At 39.5% G+C, this 14,537-nt stretch overlaps 1 protein-coding gene across 1 annotated transcript; it reads right to left on the bottom strand.

The window, feature by feature from the left end:
* Positions 1-5,560: 5,560 nt before the first annotated feature.
* On the bottom strand, positions 5,561-12,755 carry faxca (failed axon connections homolog, metaxin like GST domain containing a). The gene is made up of 6 exons (XM_062437593.1): positions 12,496-12,755; positions 9,427-9,562; positions 8,591-8,787; positions 7,955-8,172; positions 7,272-7,388; positions 5,561-5,862 (listed from the first exon to the last, which is right to left on the bottom strand). The coding sequence occupies exons 1-6, from the start codon at positions 12,753-12,755 to the stop codon at positions 5,561-5,563; spliced, it is 1,230 nt and encodes a 409-aa protein (XP_062293577.1).
* Between the last annotated feature and the right edge of the window lie 1,782 nt (positions 12,756-14,537).

Raw genomic sequence — 14,537 nt, 5'->3', positions numbered from 1 at the left:
AGCGGGTTAAATGACACCATCCACCCCTCATTGTCTCATATGCAATGAAAGTTGATATCATCAGTTATGTTTTATGATGAGATAGTCTTTCCTGAGTCTGGGTCATCCAGTATGTCTTTTTCTTGTGGTTTCAGGGTTTTATGACGCCACTTTAAAACATCCACATTTTTTAGGATGATAGTGTTTTTATCCCCAGGATTCTGTATTTCTACTTTCTGGCAGCTTTTAAAAGGTTTTGACACAGCAATCACAACTTTATGTTAGAGGATTAAAAAGCTTTGTTTTACAGATTTTAAATTTCCTGGAAATAATTATGTACTCTGGGGTAAATTAAAATGAAAAGTTAAAAGAAATGGCGGTTTATTATAAGTTTAGTTAGCTGTGTTGGGTGTATAAGAAGCTGCTGATTTTTAGGAATCCCTTGCAATAACTGTCCCATGTAATTTATACTACATATAACATTTTTTTTGAACAACTTAATATGAAAAATCCTGGCTAAGACCTTGCTTATAAATTTAGGATTCTTATGAGTGAATATAGCTAGGCTATTTATTTTACATATATCGCTCTACAATCTGTATGAAAATAGCAAGAATTAAAAAAGGTACGAATAAAAGAATGAGATTTAACAACATCAGAGAGAGTTAATGAAGAAGTAAAATTATGTTTTAAATTTACCCTCAGTCCATTTCCAAATGAAATAATCAGGCAAAGACAGGATTTAATTTTCTCCCAAATATTTCAGACCTAGAACTGAATGTGCACATTTAGGGCAAAACAGAAAGATGTTGGAAAGAAAAAAGGAAGTGAATATTGTAGATTGTGGGTATAAGTCTGTATCTGTGTGTGTGTGTGTGTGTGTGTGTGTGTGTGTGTGTGTGTGTGTGTGTGTGTGTGTGCGCGCATGTGTGCGCATGTGCATGCGTGCGTGCATGTGTGTATGTGTGTGTGTATGTGTTAAGCCAGGTGTAAAAACCCAGCTCTCTGGAGGACCCTGTTGCCTGGATTCTGTTGTATCAGTAGACGACCATCTGCCCTCCTCCCGGCCCTCCCGGTCCAACAGGCATCCTCTGCATTATTCGTATTTTGCACACACACATACACACAAGCGCACACACACACACAGCTGCTACCTCTGACACTGCACGCCATCTCTGACTCACCAGAGGCAGTTTATACTGTCATTGTCAGCTCTGGATTGTCTCCTCTGTCTTGTGTGGAAGAGATCTCGAAGGGATTCTGAACAATGGCTACAAGAAATACGATGAGCCAAAGTCATCAAACATAATTCATCTGTCCACGACTGTTTTGCCTCTTTCCTTTTTTCATGCCCTTTTCACACCCAAACCCACGCTCTCCGTCTCTGCTGCCCACAATTTGCTTTTTCTGTCTCTGCCCTCCTTCTTTTTCTCTCTATTTCTCCAGAGCTCCAGCACAAGCACAAAGAAAAGGGCAGAGAGCTAATCCTTCAGCATTGTTGGGTGGGCTTAGTATTGTCATATGGTAGCAAGCACAGAGGGAGAGGGATTATGAGACAGATATATGCCAGAGTATACGTCACCTCCAAGCGTTGATATTTTGCAGAAACACCCTTTTTCTGTAGGTAAAAGTGACTTTTACATGAACACTTAAACACTGCAAACACAGTAACTGAAACAAAACAAGAGGAAAATACAACAGCTATATTTAATGAAATATTATGAGTAATCCATTGTCATACAGCTTTTTATCTCTAGGTATGATACATTCATAAGAATTTTTTTAAACATTACAGAGCATTGTCTTTTATGTCAGGTTCGCATATTAATGTAGTCTTTTTTTTTCTTGGCTCTCTTATTTACAGTTCGATGAGATTCCACAAGTGTTTCAGCACACACGACACCAAGAGACAATGCAATATGGCTTCTACAGTCTACAAGCAGAAATCTCACTAGGAGGAGTGAAACTGCGACAGGGCCGAACCCTGACCTCTGACCTTTAACTGCCGAGAAACACTGAGACAGATGAAATTGCCCACAGACACTGATCTGGAGTGACTTTTGCAATTTCCCTGTAATGGCTTGACTTACGAGACAAAGAGGAGACTCTGATCATCAGCTGATCAGCAGGATGAGTGACCTCGCCCTGCTGATCTGAGCTCTGGTGTTTTTACTTCAGTGTTTCGAACTGAAACCTTTTTTGGATGAAGGCTGAATTTGCAGCAAACTGTTGTAATACTTTAACACGATGACACTCATGTTATGACATGATGATATAACATTTACCAAATGACATCTCAAAACATGGACACACATGCAGATTACAGCAATGACTGGCGACATGAAAATATGCTATTAGTTCAGTACATGTCAACAGAGGTCAGAGAATCTATACGGTATCGACATCTATACGTTCTACACAGGTGAATACATTTGTTTGATAAGAACTGAGTCATAGAACAAAACACATGTAAACGTAAGAAACTGTGCAAATTAATTAAATATGAGCACTTCCACCATCATAATAATAAATAAACAACCTAAAATAAATAGATCATAAATAAATATGACATATAAAAATGTAAGTCATATGCTGGCACTGGTATAAAGTAAATAGCTTTTCCATAAGGCTAAATCTGACTACTGATGAGAGAAGGCAAGAACATGCAGGCAAGGGGTTTTAAGACAGAAAGAAAGTACAGTATTAGATCATATCACTGAAATTTAACTGCAGCTCACACACACACAAAGGCTTTTCTGTCACTGTCTCAAAGGCTTGCTTTTGGCATTGATGTGCAGCCAAACATGGATGTTTTTTAACAGAGAACCCAGCATGCATGCCTTATGGTAGAGGATCCACGTAGATGTTTTCTGTCATTAAATCATTAACTACTTTAGCAGAGTTCATTAATCCATCAACCTTATATCACTATCACGATCCTACTGCAAGTCAAACTGACACCTCATAATCTTATGACTCCATATTATTACTTCTTGTTTTGCAAATATACCGCTACGTTTTAATGCTACATTTTCAACTTATAAAGTTCATATTTGTGCAGCGTCTTCACAAGTAGAGCGTGATGCTGGAGTTTTTAAAGACCGATATCAACATTTGAAAGTTTTTTCATAAGGATACCTTAATTTGGTTATTGAAGAGTTGTGATTAAGACATGAGACAAGTGTGAGAGCATTTTGCAGGTTAAAAAAAACCTGCAAATCTGTGTTCTGATTCTAACTTCCTGGGGCTGCAACTAACGATTAGTAGTTAATATGTTCTTGAGGAACTGATGGGTCTTTAAAATGTCAGACAACAGTGAGAAATCCCACAATGTCATAATTTCTAGTGTCATTGAATGTCTTGTTTAGTCTTACCAACATTCCCAAACCCAAAGATAGTTAGTTTCTTATCATGCAAGACAGGATAGATGTTTGATAGTACCAATATATCACATTTGAAAAGCCAGAACCATATAGCATTTTTGACATTTTAGTTTTCAAAATTGACTTCAATGGTTAATTATTTATCAATATAGTTGCCAATTAATTTTCTGTTGATCGACTAATTGATCAGTCATCAATCGTTGCAGCTCTACAAATTACTTTCAAACATATTTTTGGCATTTCTGTCATGCAGTTTATCCAACATATCTGCAATAAGCCAATATCGGACAATATATCTGCCTGTCTCTGCTCACAAGCTGGACGACGATTCGCTTTCAGGCCTGACGTGACTTCTATTTTAAGTTGAACAAGAAGAAGCAGCAGCACACGATAACTGAACATGAAGTCATTACAGTTTGTAAGAGTGTGTGTTTGTGTGTGTGTGTGTGTGTGTGTGTGTGTGTGTGTTCGGGAACTGTGAAACGTCACCACTGTGCCATCATTTATATACACAGAGTGTGACTCATTCATGCGTAACACAGACAGAAGCATACCCCTTGCTTGCTTCCACGCTGTATGGTGCTACGTGCATTTGCTGAATGACAAACACACATAAAATCTGCACCTTACCGTCACACACCCCAAATAACACGCAGCCTACCATAAAATTTAAAAAATGAACACAGTGGACCTGTTTCTGCTCTCTTATTGCTTTACATAACGATTTCTGAGCAATCCATCATTTTGAGTCAGAGGAAGGAGAAACGTAGCGTGGCGTGATGTGGTGTGTCACAAAAATGACAGAAAAAAAAATCGACATGTTTCTTCATGGCTACATCAAACTTAAGAACAAGCCAGCTAGGAAATGTAGATAACACAGCCAAGAAATGCAGATAGCACAATCTGCTGTACATGAAGTGTAAAGGGAGATTTTCAGTGGCACGTACCAGCCATGCACCTTCAGTCAAAATATACATATATGTCATCTACATGATTGTTTGACTCACTCTCAATGCTTGAATGCATGTGAAATGTCAAGATCTATGTAACCTAAAACTACTTTCTCTAACGAGATGGGTTGATCCACATTCGGCAACCACATGATAAAATTCAGTACGATGAATTCAAATTGCAGGAGCTGACAATTGATGTTGTTATATTGTTCTTCTGACTTTTTTGGAAAAATCATTGTCTAAGAAAGACAGAAGATAGTTTAAAAGTGCTTGTGGGAGCTTGCATTGCAGTTTACTATTGGGCTATCCATGAAGTTTTACTGCACTATTCAAATATGGGCAGCAGGCATTACTGTTACATCCCGAGTGTAGATGGAAACATACAGTACAGGATTCATGGGGCTCCTTAGACTGATCCTAGACTATTGTAGGGGGTATTTTGTCAAGACGTTAACATCTACAAGACAGTTTGATTTGGATTTTACATAAGAAACACCCACAGTATTTACACCATATGACAGAGAGGATGATTCTATATTTGCAGGCTATACTATTTATAATCATATATATATAATACATATATATATATATATATATATATATATATATATATATATATATATATATATATAATCAAATTTGATCTGAAATCCATTTATATTATGTACACTAATTTGTATCGATTCACGTAAATCCTGTATAGTTTCCTACATGTCAATGTCAATACAAGGCGTTAAGGGTTCTGTTAGTCAAACACACACAAGGCTGGGTGGCACGAGTTGCTACGGGGTATGACAAGTAGTTGCCACAGTTACGGCGACGTGACAAAAGGTAGAAGTTGTGACTGCAGACGATGTCGACCATGTGGAGGAGTTTCTCAGCAGCGGCGTCATTTACTCCTGTTTTTTTCTTACGTCTTGTTCTTGTTTTCGATCCATTTGTGCCTCTCTTTTCCTTTCGCTACTTTTAATTTATGTGCTGCCTCGTTCTTTTTCTCTCCATCTGCCACTTTTTCCTTTTGAGCCACACTTCACTTCTTCTATTGCAATCATTCCTCCACTAAAGTGTGCAAGTCAAACCTCACGTCTTCAACTTCTCCAGCACCACAGGTGACACTGAAAGGACTCCCCAGATATTGTCTGTTCTAAGAGGTAGGGGACGTGTGTGCAGGTAGGAAACACGTCCTACCTGTGGTGTGCGTATACGTGTGTATCTATGTGTTGTGCACTACATGTGTGTTTTGGGTCAACACTTGAGCTGGTCCATTTCAGAGCACTCCGTGTCCATGTCAGAGTCATACAGCGAGTGGCCCGTTGGGTCGCTGTCGGGCGACGGTGGGTCCTGCGGTGTGTGAGTGTGCGGCGTGTGTAAGCTCTCGTCCTCCTGGAAAGTGCCCGTGCCGGAGTAGAGGCCCAGATCAGGGAGTTTGGAGGGCGAGTCGCTGTCCTCTGTGGTGTCGTAGCACAAATCCTCCAGGTCCACGAACCACTCGGGCCAGAATCGCCGGCGAATGCGCTCACAGTACATGGCCAGGTTGATGAGCTCACCTGGAGAAGACACACACACACACACAGCTCAGTGGATAAAGTGTACAACCTCACTGATGAATAAAGCTAACATAATTAGTCCAGTGCTCCTCAACCTGGAAGTCAGGACATCCTGAGGGATTCCAAGATAAATCTGGGGATCATGAAACTGTTAACAACAACATTATTTTTCTGACTCATCTCAACTCTCAGATGAATTTGACCTTTTCAGGCCTTAAACACTATTCAAATGAAACAATCTGATAAGAGAACATCGCTCTCTCTTAGTTTACTGGCTTAATTTCATGCTCAGCAGACAATAAAACAAGAATACATTTATATAATTCCTTCACTTTGCATAGCTTAGTTAACTCAATTGACATTTTCGGTTTTGGCCAGTTGAACACTGCCAACATATTAAATCAATTACATGATCTGATTTTGATATTTTCAGTCAATTGAGCTTCTTCTGCAAGCAAGCAAGCAAAGAGAAATACTCAATGCTGGAATCAATATCATATGTCATGTTATAGTTATCACTGTCATATATCTAAAGGATGACTGGTCCTAGACACAGTGCAGAATTTCCATCCAATTAAGTAACATATTGCAGTTATTGACAGACAGCCATAGCTAAAACAGAAGAATTCACCCCTGTTGGTGACCAACTTGTCGTTTTTTGTGAATTTGTTTAGTTAAAATCTGTTAATCGTATCTAATCGTGTTTGTGCTAACCTATATCCAGATGATAGTAAAGTCACTAAGTTATACAATTTGAGTTGTGTTTGACTGTTTGAAAGCGTTAAATAACAACTATATTGGACATACAGTGGTTTGTATAAAATGTCAGAACAATAGGGCTGCAACTAACAATTATGATAAATTAATCTGTTGATAATGGTCTTGATTAATCGATTAGTTGTTTGGTCCATAAAATGTCATAAAATTGTGAAAAATATCAATTATTGTTTCCCAAAGCCCAATGTACAACCTCAAATATCTTGTTTATTCCTCACCAACAGTCTACAACTGTTGACTTTAACACGCTTGTTACACGCTTAGATTCAGGAGACAGATTGTTAATGTTTTGTATAAAAGCACAGGACAAGATATTTGCTGTTGTATACAGTACATCCATCCACAGATGTGGCGTTCAAAAGTTTCAGCATTTGGTAGGAAATTCACAGTGAGGTCTGTAGATTGTCTACAATAATCAGGACATTATTTCTAGGCGTGCTACTGCTGCAGTTTTCTAATCTTATTTTCAGTACTGTGAGACACACAAATAAAGTTTCATCCTCCTTAATTTTATTGAAGTGGCAGCAGAGGCCTGAGTAGCGAAGATCTCGAAAGCTCGGCAAATAATTCTACTCTCTGCATAAGACAAAATGATGTTTCTTGAACTATGTTGTCACATTTTATGACCTCACCTTTGATTAGCTGCTCCGGCCGTGTTCCTGGTAGCGTCCACATAGCCGGGGCCAGGTGACTGAACACTGCAGCGTCTACTGTTGAAAGCTTAGATCCCATAAGGTATTTCTTATCACCTAAGATAGCATACAGAAAAAAGATCAAGTCAAATAAAATACAAAAGTACAATCACTGTGTAGACTTTTCTTTTCTGTCAGTGTACAAAATATATCCTGTTTTCCAAGATGTTGGATGTTGTAGTTCAAGAAGTGTCAGTGTGAAAAAGCTGTAATGCTCAATCTTCACCACAGGAGGTCAGTATTGTGCATACCTACGTTTTTATGCAACCAGGCCTATCCTCTGACAGATACAAACATGATGCTGCTAGTTATAACTCTCAGGAGACACACTGGATATTGTAATGATGGTTTTACTTTCCTAATAAATCTGTTGATCTGCTTTCAGGTCAAACTATGTGAACAGATGCCACAAATTATGATAAAATGTAATAACAAAGTTAATGTGATCTGTTTGGATACAAAGACTTATTGGGTTGTCATCTCATTAACTACTATAATATAATCAATATGAATCTTCACTTTATGCAAACAAAGCATACATATCTCATTTGTAATTTTCCTGTCTGATCATGATATAGGCTACATGTATATTATCAGATAACCTAATCTTCTATATTTGTCACCTAGCAAAGTGGCCAGGGTGCGCATGTCCTTCTCCATCAGGGCGTAAACCTCATCCTTGGAGAACCGTCCGATCCCATGTCCGTACATCTCCCTCTTGACGATCCCACCGGTCACGTGACTCAGGATCCACTTGAGCAGGTCACTCAGCGGCCCGCTCACTGACAGCATCTTCTGTGTCTCCTCCAGGTTGTCCACCCACTGACAGTAAGCTATGGTCCTGCGACACATACACACATTTCAGAGTAAATACTAGTACTGTGAACACTGCTACTGAGATCCACCATGTGATCTGGAGAGATATATGTTAGTTCAATGTAATTTTATGACAATAAGTCATAATTTGCTCTATAAAAATAGTTGAATTATATTTTCCAGGCACATTGATGTAAAGTCCAGGACAGTCTGAAGTGCTAATATTATAATCAATCTTAATCATAGATTGCATTTAAAAAAACTAAAATAAAAAAAGCAACATCCAATTAAAGACATCTGCAATAAACTAGTATGTGCTGAGGGGTTTTCATTCAAAACTGAAGCAATTTGACCCAAGAAATAAACACAAAACACCTCACAGTTTACTTTTTTCAATCATACGTCAACTGCACTACTGTGTTTGAACATTTCTGGTTCCTCACCAGTAGAAATGCTCCTCCACCATTTTGGTGATGGCGCGAGACATGGCCTTCTCCTGCGGTGTCAGGCTCTTGTTAAGGCTGGCGCCCAGCCTCTCTTCCAGGAAGTCGATAATGAATTCGGTGCCACACACCTGCTCTTGGTTGTACTCAATCCATGGCATCTTCCCCTGTGGTGAAAGCTTCCCATCAAAGTAGTTCTGGAAGAGAGAAAGGAGTGGGGAAAAGTGAAAATGTGTAGGTGCATAAAGAGGTGTCGAGTGGGGTTCAGAGAGGGAGATAAAGTGACTGTTTTTTATGAGAAATGGATTGGCTCAAAAGAAAACATTAAAAAAGCTTTGACAGTAATAGAAAAGTTATTACAACAAAAGAAACAGCTATGGATGCAAATAAATGTGGATTAAAACATATGTAGAGCTTGATTTAGACATCAGAAGACACAGTCAGTAGCGAGGTGGTCACAATAACAGAATTTTAAACATTATTACAATATTGCAATTACGACAATATTTCATATTAGTTTAAAAAAACATACTCCCTCTTTTGACACCATGGTAAGAAGTAAAAAAGAGTGCTAGGCAGACAAATAAGATCATTTTTTCTTTTTAAAAAAAATTAAATTTGGCTTGACCAACCAGTCATGTTGTGGGTTAGTTACTTCTATGTAGCTTTGGGTTCATCAAATGTGTAATTAACGGAGGTCATATCGTTTTAAACATGTGGTATCGAAAAGGTATTGAGGTATCAATACTCTAGACAATCTTAGTCAGTAGATCAAAAAGTAAAACACATGAAGTAATTGCGTATTTTCTCTCAAAGATACATAACCTGGTAGCTACCTGGTAGGGCAGGTCAACCATGCGGAGGTAGGTCTCCATCTTAAGGCAGAAAGGGGACAGGGACGGGACACCAGTTTGGGGCCGGGAGAACTGGTGGAGTATGATGGCGTCTTTAGAGTCCAGCTCTTCCTCCTTTCTGTGTGGAGAAAAGAATGCAGATCAGCCAGAGGGACTGGCTACAAAAAAAAAGTTGGTTGGCATGTTTGTACTAGTTATGTTGTGGAAACATACATTTGTCTCACATTATGAGGACTCACCTCCCATGTCTTGTCCCTCCCATGGGACAAGACATGGGACATTGGACTCCCATAACATTTAACATTAACTTTTTGGGTTGCAGTTGTGGGCATGTAGTGGTAAAGTGAGGCTGGATTACCAGCTGAGCAAAGTGTGCAACTGTCCTGAGGGGCCCTACATGTGCCAGTATGTCAGCTGGTTTTGATGACAATTAAATAGTCATAGTCATCTAAGAACATTTCAGTCATTTTTCAAGTAAAAATACCAAAGATTTCCTGTTTTTTAATGTGAGATTCTGCTGCCTTCTTTAGTCTTTCATTATAGTAAATAAAATGTTTGGTGTTTGAGGATTACTGGACAAAACACATTTAATGACATCAACTTTTGTTCCAGGATATTGTTTGCATTTTTCAGTTTTCTTATGATTCATGGACCCAACAACATTGGGTATATTAATTGATGATGAGAATAACCATCAGATGCAGCTCTAAAAATGTGCATCATCTAATTACAATATGAACTACAGTGGCTCCAGTGTTATCAGCTTATTTTGGGGCCCTGTACTGTGTCAAAATCTACTCTTAAGAGCTTTATTGTTTTTCTGTTTATATTGTGCTCGTGTGCCACATATTCCTTATGTTGTGTTTCGTGAGGTTACCCCAAACTAACACAAATTAGGTATCATTCCAGCTTCACAGTACTGGTTGCAAAGAGCATAATGGGAACTTGGGGGCAACAAAGAACATACACACTGCAAAGAGATGAGTAGTTGGGGGATCAGTAGAGTCCCAAAACACCAAATTTCCAGCATTTTAATTTTGCCATGGTGAGAATTAAATTCAATTAACAGAATTAACATGCATCAATGCAGTGTCCTCCTCACTGAGTGTGTTTGTGTTTCTCTCTCTCTCTCTCTGCATTTGTATTACTCATGTTGTGAGGATGTAAAGTCCCCATAATATAAATCATGAAATTTTAGGGTGAAGACTTGGATTGAGGTTAAAGTAAGATAAGGGTTAGGGCCAATCTCCAGGATATTAATGTTAGTCAATGTTAACTCTAAGTCAAACACAACTGTGTGTGTGTGGTCTGTCATAGGCTACTTTTGGGGACAAATTTCAGACTTAGGACCAGTTAATTGCTGACAGATTGTCCAATTAGAGGCAAAATCCAAGCTCATTTTGGGAGGTCAGTGGTTATGGTTATGGTTAGGTTACGGTTAGGTTCAGATTAGGGTTAGGCACGTGGTAATAAGTCCATGTAATGTCCCCCAAAAGAGACCATGGTCTGATAGTGTGTGTGTGTGTGTGTGTGTGTGTGTGTGTGTGTGTGTGTGTGTGTGTGTGTGTGTGTGTGTGTGTGTGTGTGTGTGTGTGTGTGTGTGTTTATGACTGAATAGGTCAAATTATTATGAGGCCTTTACCACTAGCCAGGGGAAAACCGCAATGTCAGAACAATTAGCCACGCTACTCTTCTGATAGATTATGCTGCATTCACATGGACAGTACCGGGGAGAAAGAAAAAAACACAACCGGCCACGTCATGAGCATGCACGGGTGCTCCACAAACGGCAACAAATTCACGTGCGTGGGCAGGATGCAGAAATAAAGGGACACTGTCAAAGTGTGAGAGCAGAGGAGCTGTCCGTCTCACTGTGGTGCTGAAATGACCGCTGACTTTAACAAAAGGCATTTTTTTGGCGCAATAACCTCACGAGTGCAATCGTATTTCATCTAAAGGCAAGAGATGATAGTAAAATGAAGCCTATAGCACACGATGAGACAGAAGAGAGCTGCAATATTTAATAATTAAAAAACTGACCAGCTACACACAGTCTGCAGGAACCCCATCAAACGATTATTTTATTGCACAACAATCAGCCTTATTTCTGCCAAATATCCTACATATACAAATCGACTCCGCATTAATAAAGCCACACGGGACACTGTGTCTAGGGCCTAGACACCAAAATGTCACTCCTTGTCACTTCAGCTAAAATCAACCTTATATAATCTTCTTATTCATAGCGAGACTAACAATGTATCACCCAGTGGTAAGTGCCTTTATAATTCTCAACACTCACTATTTTGTAGTACTGCTGTGGGCCTGTGTCTCGTCAACAACAAGGCCTGGACTGCAGGTAACCCGAGATGGTAAAAACAACAGTGTCGGACAGTCAGATTAACCCTCCTCCCGGCAAAAGACTGATGATAATCAAATCAATTACATCACTATTTCATTTTCATTTTGGTTTCCAGCAAGCACAAGATTAACCCTGTACATAACGTCCTTGAAAATGCAGACAAATGAAAGTGACCTGCTGTCATAAAGTCGATTCATACATGTCAAGAGAGCGCTGCTTGAAGCAGGCCTGCAGACTAACCTCTTAAACACACAATATAGCAAATAAGCCTTATACATTAATTTGTCGGCTAATTACAGCTAATCATTTTTGATTGATCCTGGCTATGATAAGATTACAGTCGCAGGTTGCTCGTGTCATTTCTCCACAGCAAGAAGCCAATAAACGCGGAAATCTAACGTGTGTTTGTTAGAGAGGGATTTGGGGGGGTTGGGGGATCCGTTACATCACAGCCACCCACTCACGATTTCATATTCTCCACTGACTCCGCTCTCACCCCGCCCAACCTGACAAGATTAAGTAATATCAGCCCCCGGTGAAAATACATCAGAGCTGGGAGATTTGGAATAATAACAGAATAAGATCCCCGGCTGCTTTTAAATCGATCATACTCTGACACTTAAAGAAAGTGATGAGGTCTGCAGCTTCAAGCGGCTCCTCTGACAGCCTCTCTGTTTTGTTGTTGGTACCTGATGGCCAGCAATTCGTGCAGCAAATAAGCAGCAGCAGCGAGCAGAGCCCCTCCGGTCAAATACAGCGTTTTCCGCCACCACGAATCCGAGCCCAAAGCTGACATGATCCCGCCGCAGTCCTGCAGTGGGTAGGCGATAATGTACCCATAAAACGAGAGCTGCTCATCGGAGCCCGGCAGGCCGGAGGAGAAGCTCTGGTTCTGGCCAAGATCAACCACACACGACCGCGTCCAGGCAAGCCCGACGCGCCAGCACATGCTCTCTGTCTCCGGCCACTTTCCGCCTCACTCTGGCAGGCTTCATCAGCGGGGTCCCCATGAGTGCCGGGAGCTCCAGGTGCCGGGCGACTGTGTGGACACAAGCATCCCGCCCGGAGCTTGTCCCCGCAGCGGGGTCGACATCCTCCGCAGCCCGCTCGGAGCTGGCTCCTGTCAGTGTCAAGGCGGAACAAGCAACCAGCAGAGCTTCCAGTGCTGTCTTTCAAAGTAAAGTCAGATCCGAGGATAATGCGTTGCAGCAGTCTTTAAATAACATAAAATATCTAAATGATGAACAAAAATGTATACTAATGTTTAAATTTAGATACAAATCCTGCTCTCCACATATTATTTCCCATTTTGTAGCTACTCCTACGCACCAGGAGGGACCCCAAACCAGCTAGGGGCCACACAATTATAATATTGGGTTGTTGTTATTGGACAACCATAAAATGAGGAGGGTATAGGGATATTATTGTAACATTATTTGCAGATATGTGTATGTGAGAGTTGTAAATGCATGTCTCAGATAGGTTAATGTGTAAAAGAATCTCCAAATGCAAACTGAAATATTCACAAATCTGCAAATGTGTACTCACATTTGTAGCTACATATGTACTCACAGATTTTCAAGTGTGTCAAGATTCCTTTTCAGGCATATAACATTTATTTATGTTGTTTATGGGAATTAATTTATTGAGAGTTTATTGCTCATTATATGTTATTCTTGTTTTGTTTTTCGTTTTTTAAAAACGTATTACATGTTTCAAGTAAGTGTAGACATTTTTTAAAAATCAGTTAACAGCCTTTTGTTAATGACTGAAACTGCTACAAAGACATTTATTTTTACCTTAAGTTTAGCCATCTTTAAGACATTTTATCAAAGTTCTACCCAATTAATAGACAAAAAGGGCCTTAAGGCAGATCTTTTTATTTCATCATGGTAGAAAAAGCACAGGTGTTAATAATCACATGAATGTTGTCTCTCTGAAAGCAGTGATAGCAGTTTTTCCTCCATTTAAAGTTAAAAAAGAAAACATAAGAGTTTTATTTTGATGCTCCAACAGTAGTTGTTAATGTTTCAGCTGGCTTTACACAGATACTGTGACGTCAGAAGGACTGTACAAACACCAGAGGCAACTACTAGAAAATACATCCTGTTACTGTTCAGTCAATGAAGTATTTCAAATTATTTTAATTGTAAAAACAGCTAATTTTGTAATAGATGTTGCATAGTTTGCCTGTTTCATCTCCATGCTTTCTGTTATTAAACATATGCAGGGTTTCTATATCAAATCCTGCATATGTAATGTTACATGTCCTACCACTAGGTGTCCCACCACTGCCACTATATGGCGTTGACATTGAAGTTAGGTAAACGATCTGTACAAGACTTTTGTAACAGGCTGGAAGTCAATCACATACACTATATGAACACAACAGTTTGAATAGCAGTGAGCCGCTTTATTTTTCCACACCATACATTTTATTACCATAATTGATCAAATGATAGACACAGACTTTCAAGTAATATTTGATAAAACAATGTTGGGTGATGTTTTAATCAGAACTACAGGGAATACTTTAGTCTGAAGCCCTTTTCATTGTACGCCAGCTCAAGTGAACAGTCGTGTAACAGATGGAGCCTGCTGAAGGGGAAGAAAACGCCTGAGGGCAGAGTCGAACAAGGATGCTTCAAACTTGCCTCATTGGCTTTCACTTAGTATGAAAAAGTGGCCTTTAACAAGATATTTATGTACCTATTCAGCTGCTTTTTCCAAC

This window comes from Scomber scombrus, chromosome 17, assembly GCF_963691925.1.
Source record: "Scomber scombrus chromosome 17, fScoSco1.1, whole genome shotgun sequence".
In the NCBI taxonomy this organism is placed as follows: Eukaryota; Metazoa; Chordata; class Actinopteri; order Scombriformes; family Scombridae; genus Scomber; species Scomber scombrus.
The sequence above is the reverse complement of the archived record's forward strand: the minus strand, read 5'-3'. Positions and strand labels throughout refer to the sequence as shown.

What these genes read in the sequence shown, in the direction of transcription:
- faxca (XM_062437593.1), bottom strand. Translation starts at nt 12,755, where the DNA reads ATGTGCTGGCGCGTCGGGCTTGCCTGGACGCGGTCGTGTGTGGTTGAT. An exon ending in CACCCTGGCCACTTTGCTAG is followed by an intron (nt 7,389 to 7,954) that starts GTGACAAATATA and finishes ATGCTATCTTAG; the next exon opens with GTGATAAGAAATACCTTATG. An exon ending in GCCGGAGCAGCTAATCAAAG is followed by an intron (nt 5,863 to 7,271) that starts GTGAGGTCATAA and finishes TGTCTTCTCCAG; the next exon opens with GTGAGCTCATCAACCTGGCC.